This window comes from Electrophorus electricus, chromosome 1 (assembly GCF_041902795.1).
Source record: "Electrophorus electricus isolate QZ-2024a chromosome 1, ASM4190279v1, whole genome shotgun sequence".
Taxonomy (NCBI): Eukaryota; Metazoa; Chordata; class Actinopteri; order Gymnotiformes; family Gymnotidae; genus Electrophorus; species Electrophorus electricus.
In genome coordinates this window covers 7,263,395-7,288,527 of record NC_137497.1, presented here as the reverse complement: position 1 = coordinate 7,288,527, position 25,133 = coordinate 7,263,395, and the positions used below count along the sequence as shown (strand labels likewise).

At 52.2% G+C, this 25,133-nt stretch overlaps 1 protein-coding gene across 14 annotated transcripts in view; it reads left to right on the top strand.

The window, feature by feature from the left end:
- The window catches only part of arvcfb (ARVCF delta catenin family member b), a 119,552-nt gene extending 94,420 nt beyond the window's left edge, over nucleotides 1-25,132 (top strand). For 7 of the 14 annotated variants that reach the window (XM_081710711.1, XM_081710710.1, XM_081710667.1 and 4 more), the window contains 13 exons: nucleotides 672-789; nucleotides 1,202-1,373; nucleotides 2,340-2,357; nucleotides 2,770-2,841; nucleotides 13,245-13,372; nucleotides 14,434-14,584; nucleotides 14,872-15,064; nucleotides 15,978-16,089; nucleotides 16,528-16,615; nucleotides 17,165-17,212; nucleotides 20,056-20,147; nucleotides 21,080-21,192; nucleotides 22,073-25,132. In XM_081710711.1, coding sequence (XP_081566837.1) covers nucleotides 672-789; nucleotides 1,202-1,373; nucleotides 2,340-2,357; nucleotides 2,770-2,841; nucleotides 13,245-13,372; nucleotides 14,434-14,584; nucleotides 14,872-15,064; nucleotides 15,978-16,089; nucleotides 16,528-16,615; nucleotides 17,165-17,212; nucleotides 20,056-20,147; nucleotides 21,080-21,181 — 1,294 coding nt within the window. In that variant the 3' untranslated portion in view covers nucleotides 21,182-21,192; nucleotides 22,073-25,132. Of the gene's footprint in view, nucleotides 1-671; nucleotides 790-1,201; nucleotides 1,374-2,339; nucleotides 2,358-2,769; nucleotides 2,842-13,244; nucleotides 13,373-14,433; nucleotides 14,585-14,871; nucleotides 15,065-15,977; nucleotides 16,090-16,527; nucleotides 16,616-17,164; nucleotides 17,213-20,055; nucleotides 20,148-21,079; nucleotides 21,193-22,072 lie in introns of those variants that run through there. The other 7 variants (XM_081710678.1, XM_081710684.1, XM_081710696.1 and 4 more) reach the window with 7 other exon arrangements.
- Nucleotide 25,133: the final 1 nt, after the last annotated feature.

The window sequence follows — 25,133 nt, the reverse complement described above, 5'->3', positions numbered from 1 at the left end:
CCCAGCCTATCAGAGGATTTGTGGCGGCCACTCGCTAGGGCGCTGCCAACTGCAGGTGTGGTACTGCTCCCTGAGGGGTTTGACACGTCCTGCCTGAAGCTTCTGGTTCCTTCTGCGATTCAGAGACCAAAAGATGCACGTGTGTGTGTGTGTGTGTGTGTGTGTGTGTGTGTGTGTGTGTGTGTGAGGGAGAGACGCCTGCATGTGCTTGCTCGAGCAGGTGAACTGGACGTGTCCTCAAATCTCCTAATAGCACGGTACGAAATCACGACCACAGCACAATGCGTACCTTCGTCTGTCGCCATGGAAACGAAGCACTTCAGTAGACCTGAGCCAGAAGAGTCTTATTAGAATATTCCCACCAAACGTAGACCCGGAGCAGCCATCTCCGCTCCTATTGGTTGCCAGCCCTCCCTGATTGGCTGGCGATCCCTTAGCCTGCGTAAGCAACAATTGGAAAACGCAAAATGTATGGAAATGAATTATGGGAAAGTGGTACGTGGTTCAGACTGGGGGGGGGGCTGGGTCAGAATCCTGCTTTAGGACACGGGACACTATAGAAAAGCTCCGAGTGTTGGAGCTGAGCGCGCGAGCGCTGCCTCGCCTCACTGTGCGTGGCCTGAGGTTTTCCGAGGAGCCTTTCATTGACGCGTGTACGTGCGTGTGCGCAGGAACGTGAGCTCGGACGGCGCAGAGGCTCGCCGGCGTCTGCGCGAGTGTGACGGCCTGGTGGACGCTCTCCTCCATGCCCTGCAGTCAGCCGTGGGGAAGAAGGACATGGACAACAAGGTGGGACGGCCCCGGCCCCGCCCCCTGGGTCCTGGCCCCGCCCCCAGGCCCCAAATCGACCCTCTCTACTCCCTTCCCCTGGAGTGGCCAGGGCTCAGCAGGTCCCCAACACCAGGCCTGGAAATCCAAGTCTGCATTGAAATTCAGGCAGTGAGGTCGCGGTTATTGATTTGAATGTTTAATGGAGCTCTAACACACATCTGCTGTCCGTCTCTTACTGCGTTCGTTCAGTTAAATCCAATTCACATCAACGGGCCTTGATGGCAAATTTTGTTACACTACTGACATGCATCCTCAAATTGACGAGAGCTGTCATGGAAACAGATTCATGAAGAGTCCATTTCAAATGCCATTATCTGGTATTTCTCTCTCTCTCACTCCCTCTCCCTCCTTGTGTGTGTGTATGTCCCAGTCTGTGGAGAACTGCGTGTGCATCATGAGGAACCTGTCCTACCACGTGCACAAGGAGGTTCCTGGGGCAGAGAAGTACCAGGATGCGTCGGAGCTGACGGTCCCTGGATCCGCCGGGCCCCAGCGGAAGAAGAAAGATGATGCCGGCTGCTTCGGCGGCAAGAAGGCCAAAGGTCAGCCTCCCCTCCCTGCAGCTCCGGTCGTTTGGGATATGGAGTGTAATCGTTTATTGGCGGTGGGCCGAGGGGAAGCCACCTGTCACATGGTGCCGTCTTCCTGCTACTCGCTAATTCTGTAGACTTAGGTGACAGAAAACCCAGATACATGGCTCAGATCATCCAGACGTGTGTGTGTGTGTGTGGCTGACTCGGATGCTCTGTGCTTAAGCTCATGCCCCGTCCAGGTCTCGGAGGGGACCCAATTATACCCTCGTCATGTCGAAACCAGCGTCACCCCCGTTACACTGGCGCGGTGTGCGAACGAGCACCCGCTTGTCCAGCTGGTGGTGCTCAAGGCGCGCCTCACGGGAGCGAGCGGCCCGAATTTATTTAACCCAAACAAAACAACAAGAAATGGAGGCGTCAGCTCCATTTCTGAATAGCCGTTCAGATTGTACTCCAGCAGCCTCGTGGCCTGAGTTAAATGGGGCTAATTGTGCATCTCGTCAAGCCGTGTGACACCTTCGTTAGCAGAGCCGCGGAACAGCCTGAGACCATCGCGTCCCCGAATTTCAATTCCACTCCTTGCCCTTATTTATTTATTTGTGGCGAAGAGTAATTTAACCTGTGACCCGCGCCACCAGGGTACCGGGCTGGCGTAAACACTTAGCCGAGTGCTGGCGCCCAGGATTTGAGCGTGCGAGCGAGAGCGGCGCTCCTGCGCTGGAGGTTGCTTTTCCCAGAATGCCGCACGGCTGGGCGCGTGGTAGGGGTGGCAGTGCGAGGCAGCTAATGTTCCAGGAGTTTGGGGGAACCTGCTCAGCTTTGAGGGAAGATGAGTGAGATGTAGATTAGTGAACGGGCAGAACGAACACACACACACACAAACACACACACACACCCCTTTTATCATACTTTTTCTTCTTTCCTTGTGCTTGTCTTTTGGCTTTGCTGGTGCTGTGCTGTGCTGGCTATCTGTAGAGGAATGGTTTAATCAAGGTGAGTGTCTCTCCGTCTCTTCCACTAAAGCGTCTTTGTCATTCCATGTTTCATCTCTGTAAGTTACAGTCCCACACTTGTTAGATGAGAGTCCAGCTACCTTCCATGTGACGTTTCCCTTTGTTTTAGAAAGCTGTCGGGCGGGTGATTGGGTGGGTATGTTTGGGGGGGTGAGTGAGTGGACACGTTTGTCCTGTCCGCTGCTTTAGTAAGTGTGTGTCAGTGGAGTGACGGTTGGTGGTCTGCTCGAAGTGTCTGTGTCTGTCCGCTGTAGAGAACCTCAGTTGTTAGGCTGTAGTGTGAGTTGTGTGTGAGTTGTGTGTGTGTGTGTGTCATAATGGTCTTTACATTTATGATAGTTTTACCTTCTCCGAAGTTGCAAACTCACCTGCGCTATGCACGTTTGTTCCAGGGAGGAGAAACGGGGAGAATGATAAGAGCTACGACACCCTGGACCTCCCCAAGCGCACGGAGCCCACTAAAGGTAAGTCTGTGCTGCACGCGGGCGTGGCGTGGCGTCCACGACCTGCCATGCACACGCCCTCTTCAAACACACAGGCCAGAGTGAACGCGGTTTTAAAAAAACAAACAAGCAAGCAAGAAGCCCCAACGGCTCTGAAGGTTGGCTTTGTTTGCAAAGGGAGTGTGTGTTTTGTATGTGTTTGTTTGGAAAGCGAGTGTGCGTTGTTTGTCGAGTGAAATGCGCTCAGGAATCCGCCACATATAAACACGCAGGGCTCCTTTTCTCACAAACACATTATATCCGTGACAAATTACAGCCGTAACACTGAGACAGAGGGAGAGAGGGATAGCGAGAGCATGAGAGTGTAAGCAGTCGTGGCGTATTTGATGAAAGAGGATGTTTGGCTTGCCTGTGTGTGTGTGGTCGTGAGCCTGCCAATCACACGCCCTTTCTAGTGGCATCTCTTCAACAGTGTTTCTGGAGGGCTCCTTCATTAAGCAGGTCCCAGCTGATGGCTGTGCTTTCCAGGGCTCTAAACGCCTTTGTCAAGCGGGTACGTTGAGTTCGGAAGGAGGTGGGGTTAGGCGGTGCCCTCGCAGGCCCAGACGCTTTGGGCGACCTCCCACCCTCTCCCTGCTCGGGCCCTTGGCATCGCGCTGGACTCCTGGACCAAAATCAAAGTCTTTCAGCCCAGTGGGGCCCCAAGTACTCTCCTGGACACCACTCATCACGCGCCCTCGTCCTGAGCCGGAATGTAGGGAGCTTATGACGGCGACGGAATTCTGACCTCAGACGCCCCCCCGCTCCTCTGTAAGGAGGAGGCTGGGTTGAAATCTGCACTCTGGAACGTTGGCCGACTCGGGCCGTTGGCCAATCGGCTCCCTCGGAGCCTGGGATTCGTCCACCCCGTCCGATTCGCTATCCGTTTCCTCTTCAGCCTTCGTGCTGTACTGGACGTCTTCGTGGTGCAGAGGAACCCTGATGAGGAGAAGTGGACGAGCCCCGATCTGCATTTTTCCTCGCTCGGGTGTGTGTGTGTGTGTGTGTGTGTGTGTGTGTGTGTGTGTGTGTGTGTGTGTGTTCGGAGGGGAGACCAGTAGCAGATGAGAAGGATGGTGCAGGGAAGGGGTGTAGAAGCAGTAATTAAGTGTGAGAGTGGATGACAGCAGAGCACGTCACTTCCTTTCACCTTGACAGAGGTCACAGAATTCCCTCTCTCCCTCACAAACACACACGTGCACACGCAGTGGTTGCTGGGGAAGCCCAAAGCACAAGGAGCCCCGGAACGTGCAGATACAGCCGAGCTCCACACACAGCCTTCTGCTGCAGAGAGAGACCGAGAGAGACCGCGAGAGAGACACAGGGAGACGGAGACTGAGTGAGCTGGAGAGCAGTGGAGGTTGAGGGAGAGACTCCGAAGACTCAGACTCGTTTCACAGAGAGGGAGGGACACCATACTCTCTCTGCCAGAGGTCCAGCAGGACGTAATTAAGGCGATGATGATGCTGATGACTCCCCCAAAGCGAGCTACCCGGCCCCGTTGTAGCCTGGCCCAGATTACTTTATATCGGCTTCGTCACCGTGGTCCCGATTTTCCTGGCCATAGGCATCACGGTGTCCTCTGAAAATATGAATATTTCCTTCACAAGTTGTCTTCGCTTCATTTACTTATCTAATTATTCCTAAATAGAGTAATAATATGCTTGTTTCAAATCGAAACATATTTTCTTAATGGCAAAATCCAAAAACGTCATGCCTATATTTTGTCGCGTGGTGCCGAGGTAATGACCACAGCCCAGCGTTTGATGACGTTTCGCCGTGCCGATACTCGATGCTCCCTGACTCGACACACGCAGCCTTAAAGCCTCCTCGTGAACCTCTCTCCGCTCCGGTACGGATCTCAAAGGGAACCGCAGCGACACAGCCGCTCTGCATCCTTATTCCCGGCACTCCTCAAAGCAGCGTTACGCCCATCAGACTGACCCAGCCACACGCCGGACTATCCTTTTGAGGCCCTACTCCTGCTCGCCATCGAGCAGCAGAGCTAGAACATATTCAAATATTCAACCAGGAATGGGAATGGGAATCAAGCAGTTAAATTGCGAACAGCCGGTTTTGTTTTCCCCCAGCAGGGAGGATTCCGGTTGAATGTGTTTTTTTTTAATCCTAAGAACTCGTGTTCTCCATAGTCCTCTGCCTCCCGTGGCCTTGACGTGAAACATACCGCACTTCCCCGAGGTCTTTCGGGGATCGGTACTTTTGGTCTGCTTTCGGTTTCGTATCCAGTCCCGGGTCGGTCCATCCTACTCCGGCTGGTCCGGGCGCAGCTGCAGGCCACTCCAGAACTGGGTCGCCCCCACACGGAGCCAGAACCGGGTTGCGTAGACAACCTTCAAGAACTTTGTGAAATAGACCAATGTGCCAAAAAGAACTCAATCTTTCTCACTGTCTACGTCTTCCTCTCCTGCCATCCATCACACAAATTCCCCTCCCCTCTCTCTGTTTGTTTATTTTCACGTGCTCTCGCTCTCTCGCTCTCTCTCTCCCTCTCATTCACACTCGCTCGCGCGCTCTCTCTCCCTCTCACTCACACTCGCTCGCGCGCTCTCTCTCTCGCTCTCTCCCTCTCTCTCTTGCTCGCTTGCTCGCACTCTCTCTCTCTCTCTCTCTCTCTCTCTCTTCCACTCGCTCTCTCTCTCTCTCTCACACTCGCGCGCTCTCTCTCTCTCTCTCTCTCTCTCTCTTCCACTCGCGCTCTCTCTCTCTCTTCCACTCGCGCTCTCTCCTCTCTCTCTCTCTCTCTCTCTCTCTCTCTCTCTCTCTCTCTCTCTCTCCCACTCGTGTGTGCTCTCTCTCTCTCTCTCTCTCTCTCTCCCACTCGTGCTCTCTCTCTCTCTCTCTCTCTCTCTCTTCCACTCGCGCTCTCTCTCTTCCACTCGCGCTCTCTCTCTCTCTCTCCCACTCGTGCTCTCTCTCTCTCTCTCTCTCTCTCTCTCTTCCACTCGCGCTCTCTCTCTTCCACTCGCGCTCTCTCTCTCTCTCTCTTCCACTCGCGCTCTCTCTCTCTTCCACTCGCGCTCTCTCCTCTCTCTCTCTCTTTCTCTCCCACTCGCGCTCTCTCTCGCGCTCTCTCTCTCTCTCTCTCCCACTCGCGCTCTCTCTCGCGCTCTCTCTCTCTCCCACTCGCGCGCTCTCTCTCTCTCTCCCACTCACACTCACACTCTCCCTCTCGCTCGCTCTCTCTCTCGCTCGCTCTCTCTCTCCCTCCTGTCTTCTGCTGCTGTTATTTCTTTCTCTCACGTGTCAAAGTTCTTGCGCTGGTGACTTCATGGCCCACCGCTAGGCATTCAGCCACTACAGTGTGGACACCAGTGGTGCACCTGTGTCGGACGAAACGGTGGGCACCAAAGACCGCTTTTCTGGACCCAACAGCGGACACTAAAGGACGATTTTATGCACCGGCTACTCCTGGTCTTGTCCCTAATTGCCCCATCCCTTATTTACTGCTCGGGCTGTTTACAGTTATTTATTGACGCCTGTCTGCTGTTATTTATTAATGGTGCAAACCACTGTAGCAGCTAGCCGGTCCGTCAGGTTCTGGTTCAGTGCAGCTGTGATTATCTGAGGTGTTTCTGGATTCTGCCCCTGACTTGGCGGTTCTGTGCCTGTACACTTTGTTTTGATTGATTTTGTCCAGTGCGAAGTTGCGCATATGCGCAGATGAATGCTGATGAATGTCAGACATGCGTCTTTAAGGTGATGTATAGTGATTGCTCTTTAAACGTTCCCACACGACTTATTTCACTGCAGTTAAGGCATAAACACACAGCATCTTGGGGTGTGTGTGTGTGTGTGTGTGTGTGTGTGTGTGTCTAGATTAAGTCTTAATTTCCCTGCGGATACCAGCTGCTGTTGTGACAGAAGACTGGCAGCATCATCTCGCCTCGCCTTGATTGCCAATCATCATGTGCGCACACACACACACACACACACACACACACACACACACACACACACACACACACACACGCTGCGCCAGTGGAACACCCAGCTTCCATGCAAATGGTCATCGGCCCCAGCATCACGGGATCCTGCGCGATTTGCCGTGATAGCAAACAGGAGATTTACGGCTCGTCTGAGAGCAGGCCAAATTACAGGGCCATTTTCCCATTTTTCTACTGATCCAAGACCAGCCCCGCTCGGGCTCCAGAAGCCTGGCCACCACGGTGTTGCCATGACGTCCGCGCCTGGAGCGCATCCGCGCTGGATTTCAATGGAGCCACTCTGACTGGCACGTCACTTGATTTGTTATTCGACTGGTTCATTGGAAGTATGGGCAGGCTGTCTCCCAGTTTCCACGACAGGGCTGTTGTCAGGGTGGGTGCGATCCCGGGAACAGGGTTCCCCGTCAGCATAGAGAGCCTTCGTCTGCCGGTAGCAGAGTGAGTGTGTGTTGGGGCGGTTGGAGCGGTTCTAATATTTGGTGTAATGCACGTCGTTAATCGCGTCTAATTGCTTGCGAAAACGAGCCCCTCGCGTGCCCGAGCGGTGCCGTCTTAACGAGAGCAGGTGCGCGGCGCACGCCGTGCGGTACAGCTGCGGCTCGCTTGCGCCGCTCCTCCTGCCGGTGCTGGCCGGCTCTCGGGAACGGCCGTCCGGAGCAAAGCTGCCAGTTTTTTGCCGGCTAGCGTTTTACCCAGAAGTATTTACTGCCCGCTGTTTTTATGAATAACTACCTTTTATTGGTTAGAATGATCGTTAGCCTTTTTGAGTGAGGTGCTGCTGCTGGGTTTGGGTTTATAACCGTAACCACCTGTTATTATAATGCAAAGGTATTCACTCGGTCATCGCGCGCGCACACACACACACACACGCGCAGCAGATCAGTAAGAGGATGTGTGCATGGTTTCATTGGCTCACCCACCGTGGTCTGCCCAGGCTTTGCACACACTATCAAACCCATTTATTCCGACGATCGGCGTCCTCGATCCAGTCCGGCCGGAAGTGGCGCCGGATGTGGTGCCGTCTCTCCCACCTCCTGGTCTGTGTCCACCACGTGCCGCTTGACCCCGGCATGGGCGTGCGGGCACCCTGCTGGCAGGAGTGTTTAATGTGCGTGGGCATTGGCTTCTGTCCCCGCCTACTCCAGCTCACAGGGAAGCAGGCCGGTCATTAGGAGTGATGGTAATCGTGTTTCTCTCTAGACTGTTTCCTGTCGTACACACGCTTGACACACTTAGACCGGCAGACAAACAGCAGCTGGTACAGGTGAGAACATGACGCTTTGCTTTCAACCATGAAGGTCTCATTATGGGCTTGTTAACAGTCATGCTCTACAATATGCTACTGTGGAGAGGTGTGTGTGTGTGTGTGTGTGTGTGTGTGTGTGTGTGTGAGGGCTAGAAAGAGAGATTGGCGGGCTGGGAACAGAGCAGGTAGGCATGATGAGCGTGTGTAAATCCCAGAGCGTGTGAAAAGTGATGGCACCAGTCGCAATGGTGCTTTGGGCGAATAACAAATGAAGCATTCGAGGCCACTAGAGGAGAGGAGAGGGGGAGCAATGGATTGTGGGGGATGAGGAGGTGGGGGGGGGGGGGTTGAGGCAGACGTGGCGATCACTTATCCAGCCAGTCTGGGAGAGAGGCTTCGTGTGAAGAATGGGCTGCAACCGCTCTCGCTCGGGGGTGTGTCCCCAGCAGACAGACGGATTGGGTCCCGGCCCATCGCCGCAGCAACCCCGAGTGCAGGAGCACACCTGCGCTCTCTCAGGAGAGGGTGAGCCGCAAAGAACGCAGAGAGCCGAATAGAAGAGATGGAGAAGTTTTTCATGAGAGAGTCCTTCCTGTGAACACGTTTTTACCCGCTGCAGATGCTTGCCACACACACACACGGTTCTCTGGGCTCGAGTGCACCGCGCCTGTTCTGATGTGCAGCGATAGGCCTGTCAGTTTTATATGGCTCACACCTCATTACTGCAACACCACCCTTTGAAGAAGCTTTGCTTTGATGGGATATTTGAATTAATGCACGTCTGATGCATCTGTCTGCTCCTCTCTCACTCCATGAGCTGGAGCAGCATATAGAACCTCTCCCGTCCTTGGGGCTGGATCAGTTTGTGCGGTGATGTTCTGTGCTCTGGGCAGGTGTCGCATTCTTAGCACATAATGCTGTGTGAACTTTCACTTCCCACCAGAAGATAACACACACTCCAGCATACACCCCACGACATCAGGAAGCTTGCCTGCTGTCCTGCTGTGTGTGTGTGTGTGTGTGTGTGTGTGTGTGTGTGTGTGTGTGTGTGCGCGCATGTAAGGAAGGATGTCAGTGATGCTTGGCTGCTCAGAAAAAAACAGCTGGCCAAGGTGACCCCGCGTTTAGCATGTGAAGGCGGGCCGGGCGCTAACCCCAACACGGGCTACGGGCTGGGAACCGAGATGGCTGTCCCGAGCTTTCCCATGATGCCATTTTACAGGCCACGCGCTGCTTCGCTGTCGGTCTTTAAAAAACCGAGCCAACACAACATCGTCGCCCCTTTGCACCTTGTCTGTCTGTGTCTCTCTCTCTCTCTCTCTCTCTCTCTCTCTCTGGTCACATTAAGAAGACGAAGAGACTATTGTTCTGTAGTGATGACTGCTATTTTCAGGTTGGGGGGGCGGGGGAGTGGTTAGTGGATGCTGGTCTCCTTTTCAGTCTCCTCTTCCATCTTTCATTTTTTCTCTCTCACACACACACACACACACACACACACACACTCCCTAATCGAAAGCTTTAAAAGCCTTAAGAAGAAAGCTGTGGATCCAGCTGCTTGTGCTGGAGCCTGGGCTCTCCTGGGGTCCCCCCCCACCACACGCACAGTGTTGCTTTCTAAAATGCACCGCATAAATTATATTTCATTGCTTTTTGTTACGTTAAAATACTAATCCATTACTTTCACGTAAACACACCAGCGGGCAGCTATGGACACAGCGGAACAGGCAAACATGCAAAGATGTTTGTATCCAGACTGGGGTAAAGAGACGCGCTGGATGGCTGAACTCCAGAACCCCACAGCGGGTCTTTCTGAGCGGAGGCACAGAAAAGGGGGGAGTGTAGAAAGACGAGTAGGGGCGAACTCAGCCTTCCGTCCGTTCCCCGACGGCCCTGCCGCTCTTCTGACGGTCCTGACAGCAGGTGCGGGACAGCAGGAGGGTCCTCCCGCCAGTAACCCGCGGTGACCCGAGAAAGCCCGGCTGAGGGAGCGAGGCAGGCACCTTTGTCTGGAGGTCCACCGTTGTCTTCGGGCTGCAGCTTCCTTTGAAGCCTTGGTGAACTGTGTGTGTGTGATGCCTTCTCAAGCTGTCTGATGCCTCTGATGCTCTCAAACAAAAGCCATCCTGCTGACTCCGGGACTTCCCATCACGTTGTGTCCCAACCTCCTGCACACACAGATCTTTGACTGTGCCAAGCTCTAGAGCTGGGCACACACAAACACTCCTGCTGTTCTTCAGTGGCCTCGATCGCCCGTCCCTTCTCTTTAGAGATGATACCCCATTTGAGATATTAAGCGCTCCGGAAGGTTCTCTCCTTGACGCTACTGGCGGTCTCCCCCCCGCTTCTCGTGATGGCTGCCCGCCCGCGGCAAAGACAGCAGAGCAGAAGATGGAGCATGTGACCCCAAAGGGCCTGTCGATTGGAGCCCGCTTCTTTCCCATCAAATTGGAGCACTTCCCTTAATTGCAGCCAATAAGGAGGACGCTTGAAGCCAATTAGGCTAATTGTTTGACGAGCAGCCCAGTGCTCTCTTTGCTTTCTGGACTGAGAGAGAGAACCTGTGTGTGTGTGTGTGTGTGTGTGTGTGTGTGTGTGTGAGACTACACTGTGGTATTGTGTTGTGTTTTAGCATATAGTGGTTCACCTGGTTCAGCTCATTAACAAATTCCTTTTGAGTTGATTGTGCAGACCAAGTGAAGACAGTAACTGTCTGAGAGAGGGAGGGAGGGAGAGAGAGGAAGAGGAGAAAGTGTTTTCCTCTGTCATGTTTCCTGCCTCTGTGTCAGAAACCTCAGGATGGTTAATTACATTAATTAGCCTGAAGAGCTCATTCAGTGGGTCTGATCTGGTGATCGTGCCAATTATAAGAATCGTAGTAAAAGCACATGCTGACAGGTAGATAAAAGTGTGCGTCACCCTCAGCTCAGGGGCAGGGGGCACATGGCGACAGTCCGCAGTTATTCATAGCAATGCTAATGAGACCCCAGATCCTGACGGCGCGTAGAGACGAGCAGCGTCGCCCCGGGACACCAGCCAGCAACCAACCATCTGTGGAGGCACGGGGGTGGAGACCAGACGGACCGCTGGGCGATCGGTTGCAGGTTCTGCCACGTGATTGGCTAGTGCAGTAGAGGCGGGGATTGAAGCCAGGGCAGGGATGGGGGATGGGAGCCTTACTTTTGAGTCTGCAGCCACATAGCTGCAGCTGAACTGGAGCCCTGAGAATGGCCTGGAATACCGAAGGATCCGTCTCCCTGCGTGACGCGGCCTTCGGCACAGGCACCAGGTGAAAAAGTTTTTTTTGGGGGGGGGGGGGGTGGTTTGCTTCTCCATCTCAGTAGACTCCCCGCACAAAATAACCCAGATGCAGTCTTTAATTTGCTGGCCTCAGTCTGAAAGCTGAGCAGGCGCGTGTGTGCCCGCGTGGGTGGACTGCCTGCACCCTTTGTTCCGGCGCTGCAGCCCAGCGCTGAGAGCCGGGGGGGGTTTGGGGGGATCCTGTTGCCAGGTGGCAACCCCCATCTCCTGTCCTCTTTCTTTCTGTGTTTTTTTTTTTTTTTTTTTAGGGTTTTTCATCTGTTCTTTTATTTATTTATTTATCTATCTATTTTGAAGCCCCAGTTTTAGTAAAAAGGGCTAGCAGGGTGGGGGTGCAGGCACACTACGGCGACGCGAACTGCTCTCACTAACGCCTCTCTTCCTCTGAATCACACCCGAGGTGCGTGTTTAGACGTCTCCGGAAATGGTGGAGATCTGGGTACTGATGGAGGTGGTGAAAGAGGAGGCGATTGGGGTGGAGACAGGGGTGTAGATTGGTGTGGAGGCAGAGGTGCAGTTGGGGTGGAGACTGAGCTGTAGACGGAGGTGGAGATGCTGGAGCAGATATGACGTTCACAGCGCCGTAATAGTTTAGCCTTGCGGCGATTTGACGCTCGCACTAAAGGTTCAGTTCTTCTTGCGTTGCGAAGATGTGTGTGTGTGTGTGTGTGTGTGTGTGTGAGTGAGTGAGGCAGACGCAGGAAGAGAAAAAGGGAGCACATTTGCAAACGGGTTCTCGTCAGCGTCGGAGGCGTGTATTACCTGGAGAGTCGTGACTGATCGATAGCCTCTCTGCTGCTCTGCGCTGAAATCTAATCCCATAAGAGCTCTGTCGGCCCCGAGCGGGCAGCCTCCGTCTTCACCAGAGATGTGTATTAACACCTTTCCTTTTGTTTACTTTTTATTTGCTGTCATATTTGGTTAACTAAATTGCCATCATGGTGTGCTGCTGTCGCACAGTGCTCCGGGAACTGGAGCAGAGCGGCCGTACGAACACGGCCGTTGCCCCCTCCGTCCGTAATGCGTACACGCATGGTCTCGGTCCCCTTGTGTGCAGCGGTATGTGTGTGCCACCTGCTGTCAGTAGTTGTGGTAGCTAATCGTGTGCATTGTATTGTCTGGCCAATGTACCTCCTCGCCTTCTTAAAAGCAGCTGGGCGGTGGCTAACTCCACCCCTTTTCTGCACCACCCCCCGGATATTGTTCGACCGGTGCACCATCCTCAGCACAGCAGTTGGCTTTCAGCATGGCAACCAGAGCATCACATGGCTGTGGGTGCTGGTGTGAGGTCATCACAGACACAGCAGTGTCGCAGGGTGGGGGGCAGGAGATGTTGGGTTTTTGGGACTGTGTTACTGAGTTAGAAACCCCAGTGGCGAGGAGCTGGAAGGCTAGCACAGAGACACCCCAGATCAGCTCTTCTGCTACTCACCTATCGGTGAAGATTAGTATGTGGGGAGCGCACGCTGATCCTAGGTCTGTCCCAATGGCCGACTAGTAGCTTTTCTTCATTCTCCGAATGCCACTGGCTTTTGGCTTCTCTTGGCAGTCAAGACCAGAGTCTGCAGTCGGATCGTTTAGCAGGCAGCAGAGGACTGAAAAGGAATGCACAAGGCATGCTGCGTTTTGTCTTGGTTTTATTCTAAATTCTTTTGCGCATACCTCAGGACAGGAAGTGTATGCATACGTGGGCTGAGGAACTTCCTTTCAGTCAGCTGACTTTGGTATTAGGGTGTTTTTTCATGAACGTTATTCTTTTCACGTCTCCCAGTGGTGGGTGGGGGTGCTTGGGTGGATGTGCATGGGCGGGGGTGTGCTCTCCCTCTTCACCTCCTCTCCTCCCCCACGTCCTTTAGGGTTTGAGCTGCTCTACCAGCCAGAGGTGGTGCGCCTCTACCTGTCCTTGCTGACGGAGAGCCAGAACTACAACACTCTGGAGGCAGCAGCTGGGGCCCTGCAGAACCTCAGCGCGGGACAGTGGACCGTAAGGCCTCCACACACACACACACACACACACACACACATGCACAGTTTGGGGCCGTTTAGCCTGATGGCTCGCTACCATCCGTCATGAGCGTGCCCTGTTTCTGCGCAGCTTTCGCGCGCGTCTTCGGTGCGCAGGCTGCCAGCTGACTCACGAGTGGATACGGAGCCGATGGCTTCCACGGCTAACGTATCTCTAGTGCTGATGCTAGGCTAGCAACATCCATCCACGACGGGAATGTTATCGTTCCGGGGGGCTAAAAGGAAACGCCTGGCCTCAGTCGTGTTTAAATTAGCGTGACCGGAGTGGCCCGTGCTTGGTCTCCGGTCCCCAGACCTCGCGGCTCACGCGCCCTATCTGACGTGTTGAGTGCTCTGTAATACAGGCTCACTCAAAGCCCATCCAGCAAAGAATGCAGTCATTTCACCCCTGGACAGCTCCGTGCATGGCCTGCCGCCCACGGGCCTGACTATGCCTCACTCCTCAGATGCTTCAGGAAAAGAGAGAGAGAGAGAGAGAGAGAGAGAGACTTTTGGGCATGCATAATATTGGATTCTCCAGTAGTGAGCGCGCGCTTGCGAACCGCAACTCGGCCCACACACAGGGACCCCAGTCTGCTAAGACATGGAGCCCCCAGCGTCTGGGGTGCGCACATAGCCTAAGAGGATTTCGGAGTGTGTGCGTGTGTACACACGTGCGTGCCTGTGCACGTCTTTCCCCACCCACGCAAACGTGCTCCCATCCCTACTGTGGCTGGGGATTACATCTCCTAAAGCTCACTACCCCCTCCCATTGCTCACCATGAGGCGCTGCGGCCGTATAATCACATCTCGAGGGCACAGAGCAACTCGAGTACACAGCGACTTTTATCTTGTTCAGTGATATTTTATAAATCAAGGAGAAGGCAGCAACAGCTGATAGAAATTACTCCCGTTACTTTTCTGGTCACGAGGAGCTCCGTGCTGGAGAAGGAGGCACAGGGGGAGCGTTCTGGCAGAGACTTTGGACAGGCCTCGCACTCTGCTTTACACTGTCAATCATCCTTGTGAACCCCCCCCCAGTGGTCCAACTACATCCGCGCCACCGTACGTAAGGAGAAGGGCCTGCCCATCCTGGTGGAGCTGCTCCGCTCGGACTCGGACAAGGTGGTGCGCGCCGTGGCCATCGCCCTGCGGAACCTGTCCATCGACCGCCGCAACAAAGACCTCATAGGTGAGCTCGCTACACCAGCCCCGCCCTCTCTACAAAAGACCGCCCTCTTCCGTTATGCAGCATCGCCTGTCTGTCGGCCCTGCAGCTACAGTTAGTGCTGCTAGCACAGATAACAACCGCCGTTCCAGGCTGTGACCGGGGGGTAACTGTCGATGAGCAGAGGGTTCGGGTTAGGCTTGGGTTAGCCTTGGTCTTTGGTGCTTGCCCGAGTTCTGGAATGTTCTAGTCTGGTGGGTTTATGGCTGCCGTCTCAGACCTCCCTGTGATCCTCGCCTGTGTGTACACAGGAAATTACGCCATGCGGGACCTGGTCAGCAACCTGCCCAGTGGACAGCAACGGCCTGCCAAGAACCTAGAGGAGGACACGGTGGTGGCCATCCTCAACACCATCCACGAGATCGTGACGGACAGCTCGGAGAACGCCCGCTCACTCGTCTCGGCACAGGCCATCGACAAGCTGGTGGCCATCAATCGCACCAGGTAAGGGGGCAAACTTTGGCTTCCCCTGAGCTGCATGTTGTGCGGCTGATAATCAAACCCAGCCCTGCCGTGTCACAGTCCTGTTTTGCACAGTGCATGCCAAGAGCAGGTTGTTCATCTGCATGGCTGTTTTCTGTGCGTTGGAAAACAGGCTCATTGTTTACTGTAAACATGAGTGATCCTTCTCCTTAAAGGCTTGGAGGTGCGAGAAACTCCGTAAATACCTCGTGTTATTCCACTCTGGCAGTCTGGCTACTGGACAGGACAGGAACCCAGGAGAACACTTAGATAACAAAACCTTTGTCTGTCTCAGGACAAAAAACTCTCTCCAGTAGATGCTCCCTTCTGATCTGATGCCATGTGTAATTTCTGTTTTTTTACACCGATTTACCTGCTAAAGGCAACATTTCCTCGGAATTTGTGCTTCACTGAACATCAGTTAGAGTTTTTTTTTAAGACAGTTCGATCTCAGCTGGTGATGAATCTTTGAAAGTTCCAACTGCTTAATTTTGGATTACGAGAAGAGCTAAAGGAACAAAACCATTGCCGTAGAGGTGCTCTAGCTCCAGGGGGCCCCCCCACCACCAGCTGGGAGAGACGGCAAATACCACTTGGCACCAAATTTTTCACAACACTGCTGCCCACTGTGTTTCTGATTGGTTTAACACGCTCTGCCCTCTGGTATTTCTGATTCTGCTGATTCATAGAGCCATATTTGAAACCTGCCTTTGATACAGCGGGAATCACCTTGGGAAACAAAGTATTTCAGGATGGTGGTATGAGGTTGAGATCCCATGTGGATTCCTTATAGTGTTACACACGCAATTTACCCAGAGGTTTCCAATTCCTGGATTTATGCCATTAGCATTCACAACCTCCCTTAGCACCATTGTCCTGCGTTTTCCGCCCCCAGCCAGGCATCAAGAGAGACCAAGGCTGCTTCCCACATTCTGCAAACTGTCTGGAGCTACAAAGAACTGAGGAACGCCCTGATCAAGGACGGCTGGAACAAAACCCACTTCCAGGTGCAGTAGAACGTCAGACGATGATGTTTGCTAGCTACTTACTAGCTCTGAGGGTTACCTTCAAGCAGAATAATCCTAAATTTCCCTGTACAGAGTAATTCTAAACTTCCCTGCACTGTGAACGGTGCATCACTCATCTCTGGCAGCTTTCCCAGGAGAGTCGTGGGAGTTTGTAGTGGCAAGGAACCCTACCCTGATGGAGCACACGCAGACTTCGAGAAGATTCAAATATGTTCTGCTAAAACCTTTTAAGTGCGTTCTGCTGAAAACGCGGCGCACGTTTGCCTAAATGTACCCAGCATGTTTTCAAATGACGCGCGTCCCAGGTTTATCGCTGGCTGCGTGAGGCGCACAGGAAACTGCGGCGGTCCGGACGCTGTCGTGTTCGAACGTCCCACTGCCATTCGGCTGAGCTTCTTCCTTCTTCTCCTGCCGCAGCCTCCACTGAGCGGCGCTCCCAAAGGCTCGAAGAGCAGCAAGCCGGGCTACGACGACACCACGCTGCCCCTGATGGAGAAGAACCAAGGTCAGTGTCAGCGAAGCCCATCTGGGGGTACGGGAGGGGGCCACGCACACCAACATTTTATGCGTCAGAGGGGAATCGGGGACACTTTGGGCTTTCTCCGTCAAGACCACCGCGGTCGCTGGGTTTCAGTGTGACCCGAGTTTTGGAAATGTCAGAGGCACAGGCCTTTAGGTTAACACAGGGCCGGTTCTGCCGCGCCGATTGGCTGCTTTCTAAAATACGACGGCAGATAAACAGGCTTCGTTTCAGGAGCGCATCACTCCCCCGCGCTGCCAAACACACTCTTACATTTTCCTTCAGCAATGTCGGCCCCTCGGGGTTCGCCCGGCACGTGTAGCGTGACCCTGACCCCCGCCACGTCGCCACGAGCCTGTCCGAATGCGAGAGACGCCCGGCTCTCTCGATGACTAATGCCTGGGGCATTGTGTTGCCAACAGACTGCGGGGTTTAGAGGCGTCTGTTTTTTCTGTTGGAGAGTAGCATGTCACTTCAGACTGACGCCAGCCTGTGGTAACGAGATGAGAGAAACCGATGTTGGCTGCTTTGCAGGAGACAGGGGCTGTGGTACTATGATTCCCATGGATGACCTCGGTCCAGGTAAGTGAGCGCATGCATGCCCAAACAGAGCGCTGCACGGCAATGGCAAGTTAAAAATGCACCTGTGGGGTCGGCAGGAATGGGAATACGCCCTTGTGGCGTTCAGGCAGGAACGGCGAAGGATGTTCCCAGTAACGTGTAACGGAGCGGGCGCTAGCTTCCGCATCCAGAACGTTCTCGGCCTCGGTGCAGTTTCGTCTGGCTGAGTTTGCTTTTTTGTTCTGATGGATGAAGCGGTGCTTAACAATAGCTGTGATTGGCAGAAAGAAGTGCATCAGAAAGCCGACTCTTAAGACAAACAGACAAGACGTTCGGCAGAAAAGTGACCGAGTACATTTTGAAATTAGTAATGCCCAAAGCAATATATGGAAACTGCACTGGTCAGGGTATGCGGACATACTGTATTACACTTTAGTTTTCCAAAGACCAGGGTGAGCCTGGCAGTCTGGTCCTGAATTTTATCAGCTGAATATGTTTGTGTTAGCTATACAACGGGACCTCGATATGTTGCTGTAGTTAAGAACTGCTTGTTCGTCTGAAATGGTGAGAACTAATATGTTACTTGCTCAAGCCCAAGTCTGGCAAATGGAGTAATAGTTATTACATTACAAATGATTAGTTCTACAATAAGAAATATAAACTAAAATTATATGATGAAACATTACTTATACCACAGTAGCAAACACTGTTGGGGTGTGGATGGGGAGGGGGCAGTGTTGGGTAATACGGGTATGGGGTGGGAGTGGTGGTAGGGATGGGTGAGGTCAGGATGGTGTTAGGGATGTTGGGGGATGGGTGGTGGTGTGGACAGAATTTCATCTCCGTGCAGCTCTCTAATACCGACTGAAGATGTCTTTGTGGGAATGCAAACTTGAACCTCCTAACATGCTATTACCATGGCAACTGTCTCCATAACATCTGTGATTCCCCCCCGTAACGGAAATGATCATAACATGAACTTGAGGCCATCTCTCTCGCTAATCACCACATATCACCACATATCTCCTCTAACGATTCACGTTCTCCGTTCTAATGCTCTCTGTGAAATTCTTCTTTTCAACACTGCATTTTTTCACAAGCTCTGTGAAGCCTCCATCAGTTCCCCTGACTGTTTCCTTAGCCTGCTGTCTACTGGCTCCGAGCTTTACACCTGAGGACGCAGCAGGACACAGTACAAAGACACTGCTCTCTGTTCTTCAGAATCGTGTGAAACGCTGGTCTCTGGGGGTGGAAAAAGTGCTTTCTTCCCATACCAGTTGTCTGGTATCTCCTGTAGCCTAATGAAGCATGCTGAGATGAACTGCGATGGTTGAACTGAGAGCCGTGAGGAGAGGCATCAGTGTTATATGAGCACAGTAGAGACCTCAGTACTTCAGTAGTATCTTCAGACTGAGCTTCAGTATGAGCCTGAGAAAGAGAAAACAAAAACCCCATCAGTGATTCCAGTAGTATCTTCAGTAGGAGCCTCAGGAGATTTAATAGTGACTTCAGAAGGAACTTCAGTAGTATCTTCAGTAGGAGCCTCAAGAGATTTAATAGTATCTTCAGAAGGAACTTCAGTAGTATCTTCAGTAGGAGCTTCAGTGTATCTGTAGTAGTAACTTCAGAAGCATTTCAGTATTAGCAGTGACAGGAGTAGGAATTTCAATAGGAGTCGGAAGGAGTATTGAATTTAAAAGGAGCTGCACCAGTAAATTCAGTATCTCGAGTATTTCATGTTGGTAGCAGCTACGTTAGCTGGAAGTGACGTAATGGCAGTAATTCCTGCTGTAGTTTACATTAGTGGGCACTATAAACCCTGCAGCAAGATGGCTGCATTGATGGCCACTGTAGGGTTGTAGAGCAGGTGTGGGGCAGCAGAATGGCAGCGTGCAGAGGGAGCGCATGCAGGCGTGAGCCAGCTGCCCTGCTCTGCTCTCTCTTCCACCATGCTGCCTCCTGTCCCACAATGCCCTGGGGCTCTGGGCAAGCCTGACTGACAGTAATTGGATGGTGCATGACCTGGAAAGATGGTGATGCAGACATGGAGAAAGGATAACACACCGCACACACACACACCGCACACACACACACCGCACACACACACACCACTCACGCACACCACTCACACACACACACACACCACACACACACACCGCACACCACACACACCGCACACACGCACACCACACACACAGCACACACACACCACACACTCACTCACACACACACATACACACTCACTCACACACTCACACACACACACACACACACACACCACACACTCTCACTCACACACACACATACACACTCACTCACACTCACACACACACACACACACACGCACCACACACTCTCACACCACACACTCTCACACACACACTCTCACACCACACACTCTCACACACACACTCTCACACCACACACTCACTCACTCACACACACACTCACTCACATGCACTCACACTCACACTCACTCACATGCACTCACACTCACTCACACACACACACTCACTCACATGCACTCACACACACACACTCACTCACATGCACTCTCACTCACATGCACTCACACACATGCACTCACACTCACTCACTCACACACATGCACTCACACTCACTCACATGCACACACACACACACTCACTCGCGCACACACACACACTCACTCGCGCGCGCGCGCACACACACACACACACTCACTCACATGCACTCACTCACTCGCACGCACTCACTCACATGCACGCCATGTCACCGAAGTGTCTTGCGTCTTGCATGCGCATATCGCAGCCCATTCAAAGGTCCAAGCCAAGCGCTCTAAGCCCGGAGCTCTGTGACGTATAACCAGTGTCTGTCCTCCGCAGACGGCTACTCCACCATCGACCAAAGAGACAAAGATGGTCCGTACAGAGCCGGCCACGTCTCGTCGGACCTGATGGAGCGCGAGCCCCTGAAGGTAAGGCCTACGCTGCACAGCAAAAATCAGTCCTTTAGTCAAACACCAGCCTCTGGAAACCCCGGCCAAGGACAAGCTGCAGCGCCGGACCGGGTCTCGGACCGGGAGACTGGCTTTCCCTGGCGTTCCCTGCTCAGCCCACTCTACCACCAAAGCCCCAACCATGCCTCTGAATGACGGCCCCCACCTGAAGTGGAGGGGGTGGGGTTTGATTATTTATTTATTTATTTATTTATTTTATTTTATTTTATTTTTTACAGCTTCGAGGGGACCCGCCCCCTTTTTGAGATCTAAGCTCCCGGTTATGATCGCTTATCTGGAGGCCCCTTCACGTTAGCATGCAGGGTCTCGCCGATAACGCGCCACTGCTTGGCTGCTCGATGGTTATTAATTATTGAGGGCAACCTGACAAGACATCAAGCAGCCGTGTGCCCCTGCTGGGCTCGTTAAGCGTTCACTGAAGCTGAGGGTATCAAAGGCCGGCTATACACTCGCAGTCCAGTGTTTTTAGGGCCACCAGCCAGATGCAGTACAGCGAGATCGCAGCTGACGGTTTTTTGCATCGCCTCGCCCCCTTGTGTCCATCCGAAGCACTGCGGCTACGTCGCTGCCCCTGCTTCCACACCAGCTCAAGCGGAGGGGTTTGTTTTGTTTGGTTTTTTTTAATAAAAAATTGTCCTCTATTTTCCCGCTTTGAATTGCATGAATTAACGTTGGTTATCAGCATTTTATTTTGTCCTGATCACTCTTCCCTCTCGCCTCTGAATGCTTGATGATCATGAGTTCTAACTCAGTACTTTCACCTACTACTGACCCCCCTCCTTCTCTCTCTCTCTCTCTCTCTCTCTCTCTCTCTCTCTCTCTCTCTCTCTCTCTCACACTATTAAAAGCGTGTGTTGATTGCTGATATCTTAACCCTTCTGTTGCTGCAGAGCGACTCGAATAGGAAGCACTATATCCGGAGCAACAGGCCGACACTCAGTCTAGTGGATGCGTGTGAGGTCAAGCCTCAGCCTGTTGACTCCTGGGTGTAAATGCATGCATGGTAGGTCCCGCGCGTTCGTCCCCCGACCTGTTTGTTGTCTGTGCTCGGGGTCCTCGAGACCCTACGGGGTGTCCTACGGGGGCTTTTGGGCCATGCCTAAACCCAGAGAGCGACGGGGTCACCCCAACGACTGACCGAGGATTTGGCCCGAAAGTCATGCGTTCGTCAGCCACGTCGAGGGACATGTGTCTCTGTGGTGCGTCCCCCAGCTGCCTGGGGCGGCGCAGACCTGCACGCCTGGATTGGTTCCCACAGCACACGGCTCTCTGGGTTCACCGCAACACACGGCCCTCCGCTTCTGTGAACCTGTTTGTTCATCCTGCTTCTGTTCTGCAAACGCTCCCCCTTGCCCAAATCCTCTTCCCCTACACGTCGTCATGCCTTGGTTCTGCCTGCACAGGGTCCCTTCATGTTTAGCGTGTGGTGAGCTGGCCCTGGGACGTCTGTTGGGTCACACACAGTGGGTCTACCCCCCCCCCCCCCCCCCCCTTAGATTGATTCATCCTTTCCTTAATAGGTTAAGGCCTGTTAAGGTTTGAAGGTAAGTTACAGGCAGAAACGCTCTGGTCGAAATCAGCGCTTCATTAATGCCTACTTGCATCTGTGGTTAACGCTCGTGTGTGTGTGTGTGTGTGTGTGTGTGTGTTGCACTCACATCAGCTTCATGAAAGCCGCCTCCCCCCATCCTCATTCGCCACACACTAGGATACTGTTGAGGCACGCACAGATCGATGAAGCCACCCTGACGTAATCCCGTACAGGAAACATGACGCGTCATGCCCGTCTTCAGCCGTGCGGATTGATGTTTTCCGTACGGGACCCTCCCCTGGTATGTTGATCTTGTCTGACGCAGTTGCCCTCTCTGTGTGTCCCCCCCCAGGCCTAGACGGCCGCTGCACCACATCTCGGCCGGACATGGATCTCATCACTACTGCCATCTTATCAAGGACTCGCCCGGCGACGAGAAATCATCAGCAGATCTTTTTACGAGAGAGAGTGAGTGAGCGAGAGAACACACCATACTTTCAACGGGCAGCCATCAAGCTGCGCTTTTCTCGGCAAGACGAGTCTTCAGCAGCGACGCTATGGTAGCAGAAGGGCTTCTGTTCCTCACACGTGCACATTCCCACTGATCAGTTCCCCGGCAGAACGGAGAAGCCCAGCTTTACTAGTACGGACGGAGGGACGGGTGGAGAGGAGGATGATGAGGGAGGGTGAACACGTGGTCGGATGGATGGATGGGTGGGTGGATGGATGGATGGGTGAGTATGTAGCAAGTTTATCCTGGACATGGATGTGTATTGACAATAAATGGACAGATTCAAAGGGAGGAAAAAAAGTTTTCCATTTCGACTTCAGAAAACAATGTGATCGTTTTTGTGTTTTAAGTCAATTCTCTTTTGAGATTTTTTTGTTTGTTTGTTTTTGGTTTTTTTTGTTTTTCATTTTGTTTTTTAATCTGAAGGTCTGTGGTGGTGGGCGAGTGCATGTGTTAATTAAAGGAAAAGGGATGTTTGTGATTGGAGTTCTTGAAGGGACTTGGAGCACTCCAAACCCTAAGGGGGGGTCGGAGCAGCGTCCGTGTGCCATTTCCTCTGTATCCACCCGTCAGCGTCTCGCACGTCATCACGCTGTGTTCATCGGGAGAGATTTTTGTCGTTTACAGAAACGTTTCACCGCAGACTGCCAACGTTGCCGACGGTAACTGAAAGCCCTCGGGGGCGACATAATCCCATTCGTGTAACGCTAACTGTTGGTCGTTATTTGTTATTAACACATATAAAGTGTTTTCTGTCAGCGTATTGCTCTGGTTGGGGTGAGGGGTAGTGCTACACTAAGAACAAAAGCGCTCCTGTAGCTGCTGTAAAGTGTGTGTGTGTTGGGTTTGGTAGCGTTTGGTATTTGGCATCTTGGGGCCGCGCTGAGGTGACCGTTCCCACATGCCTCCGAAACTCCCGTGAGGCTGAGCAGAGCACTGCAGCGCCACACGCGCCGTTCAGACTTTGGAAGGTCTGTTTATGTCAGAGAGTGACAACGGAGTGGAAAGGTCAGAAGGGGTAAAGGGAGGCTCTTTTTGGAGAAACCGGGGGTGTCGCTCACTTCTGGGGCCTAAAGGAGACATATTCAAACGATTTATATTTTTGCTGGTTTTCTAAATGTATATTAGGGTCATAAAGTGGAAAAGAAAATAAACACACAGACACAAAATATATATAAACGCCTTTTAATGGTCTTTATACATCGCTTGGTGTGTATCCATAATGAGTCAGTTCCGGATGGCATGCTTGTGTGTAAAACAGATAATCTCTTAATTTAACAGTGTTTGCTTAAAGGCTTATAACGCTTATCATCTATTTAGAGCCTATATTTTCAAAATGTTTGGGTAAAAAAGGAAAAAGAATCCCTCACTGTTCTTTTGAATCCGTCAGAACACGCTTCGCAGGTTGGTTATCAAACTGGTTCCTGAGATGATTTCTGACTGCAGCAGTGGGCGGGGCAGCGGGCGGGGCAACGGGCGGGGCCAGGACAGGGGCATAGACAGTGAGCAAAGTAACGCACTAAGAATCGTCTTTTCTCTCAAGTGTGGCCATTGGCTTTGTTCCCATACCTGTGACTTTTGATTATAACCGCAGCAAGCATGACAAAAATGTAAAGACTGTCTGTATTCTTTCTCTCTGTGCTGTAAATCGGCGAATGAGGCATTTACGTCCTGAAAAGGGAACGACTGCTCCCGGCACCAGATCGGCCTGTGAAGACGGACGGAATGCCCGAATCGGAACAGGGTCCCCTTTCCCAAATTTCCAGTTTATTTAATGATGTCTTGTGTGGAATGATGAAAAGCTGCCTCAGACTGAGGGAGTAGTTACAATGGTCAGCTCACTTTTAACTGCCTGGGGAAAGTGTTGGTATATTGTGAAGAAACCCGAAGGTTTTAGAAGGTGCCATGAGCAGGAGTTCTGCGAGAGTCCTGTGCGTGCGGTGTCCTCGTAGTGCCGTTGTCGTGCGATACTAATGACACTTGTTTTGTTTTTTTTTTGTTTTTTTGTTTTTTCCTTTTGCAGTGTAATAGAGCTTTCTAATAACACAAATAACAGTAGCTTTGTGTATTAACTTTAATTCTGAAAGATGAAATGTATTGTTTTCCCACGTCCAGAAGGTCTTTGTGTGTTTGTGGATAATGTCATGTGTGTCTGTCTTTAACTGCCTTTTTGCAGGACACAACCAAAGCATTTTGGTATTGTACAGTGTATTATGAAGTTGGATCCACGAACGTGAATTAGTGTAAGATTGTATATTTATAGAAACATTTTTAAAAGATTAAACTGGGTGGGTGGGGGGGGGGGGGCAACATGGAATGAAGAAAAGAAAGACGTTTGTAGAGATCACTAACTCAAAGTGTCAAAAAAAAAAAAAAAACACACACACAGTAAACGTGCAACTCGGTAGCAAACGTGTTTGTAACTCTCATATGTGCCTTAACCCTTCTGTGTTAGATCGAGGAATAACTGTTTTATATTGATTTGTCATTCTTCTTCCCTCTGCTGGTCCTCAAAACATGCTCGCTCGCTCTCGCTCTCTCTCTCTCTCTCTCTCTCTCTCTCTCTCTCTCTCTCTCTCTGTCTCTCTCTCTCTATCTCTCTCTCGCTCGTCCCCTTTCACTCCATGTCTTCGGTGTAGTCTAGACAGGTGGTGGGTTTTGCGATGTATTACCTTGTATGATATATTTTAAAGGAATAGGCACCATTAAAGAGTTTGATTACACTGAGGAGGCTGTTCCTCCTTTCATAGTACTGGAGAGCAAAGCCACAGTGACACAATGGATCACGGTAATTTTACTAATACCCAGAGGGGCATACTGCACTTGTTTAGAATCAAATGAAAAATATCGATTTGTAGAGTATCACTTTGGTGTGTTTTCAATAAATCATGCCTGGAAAGAC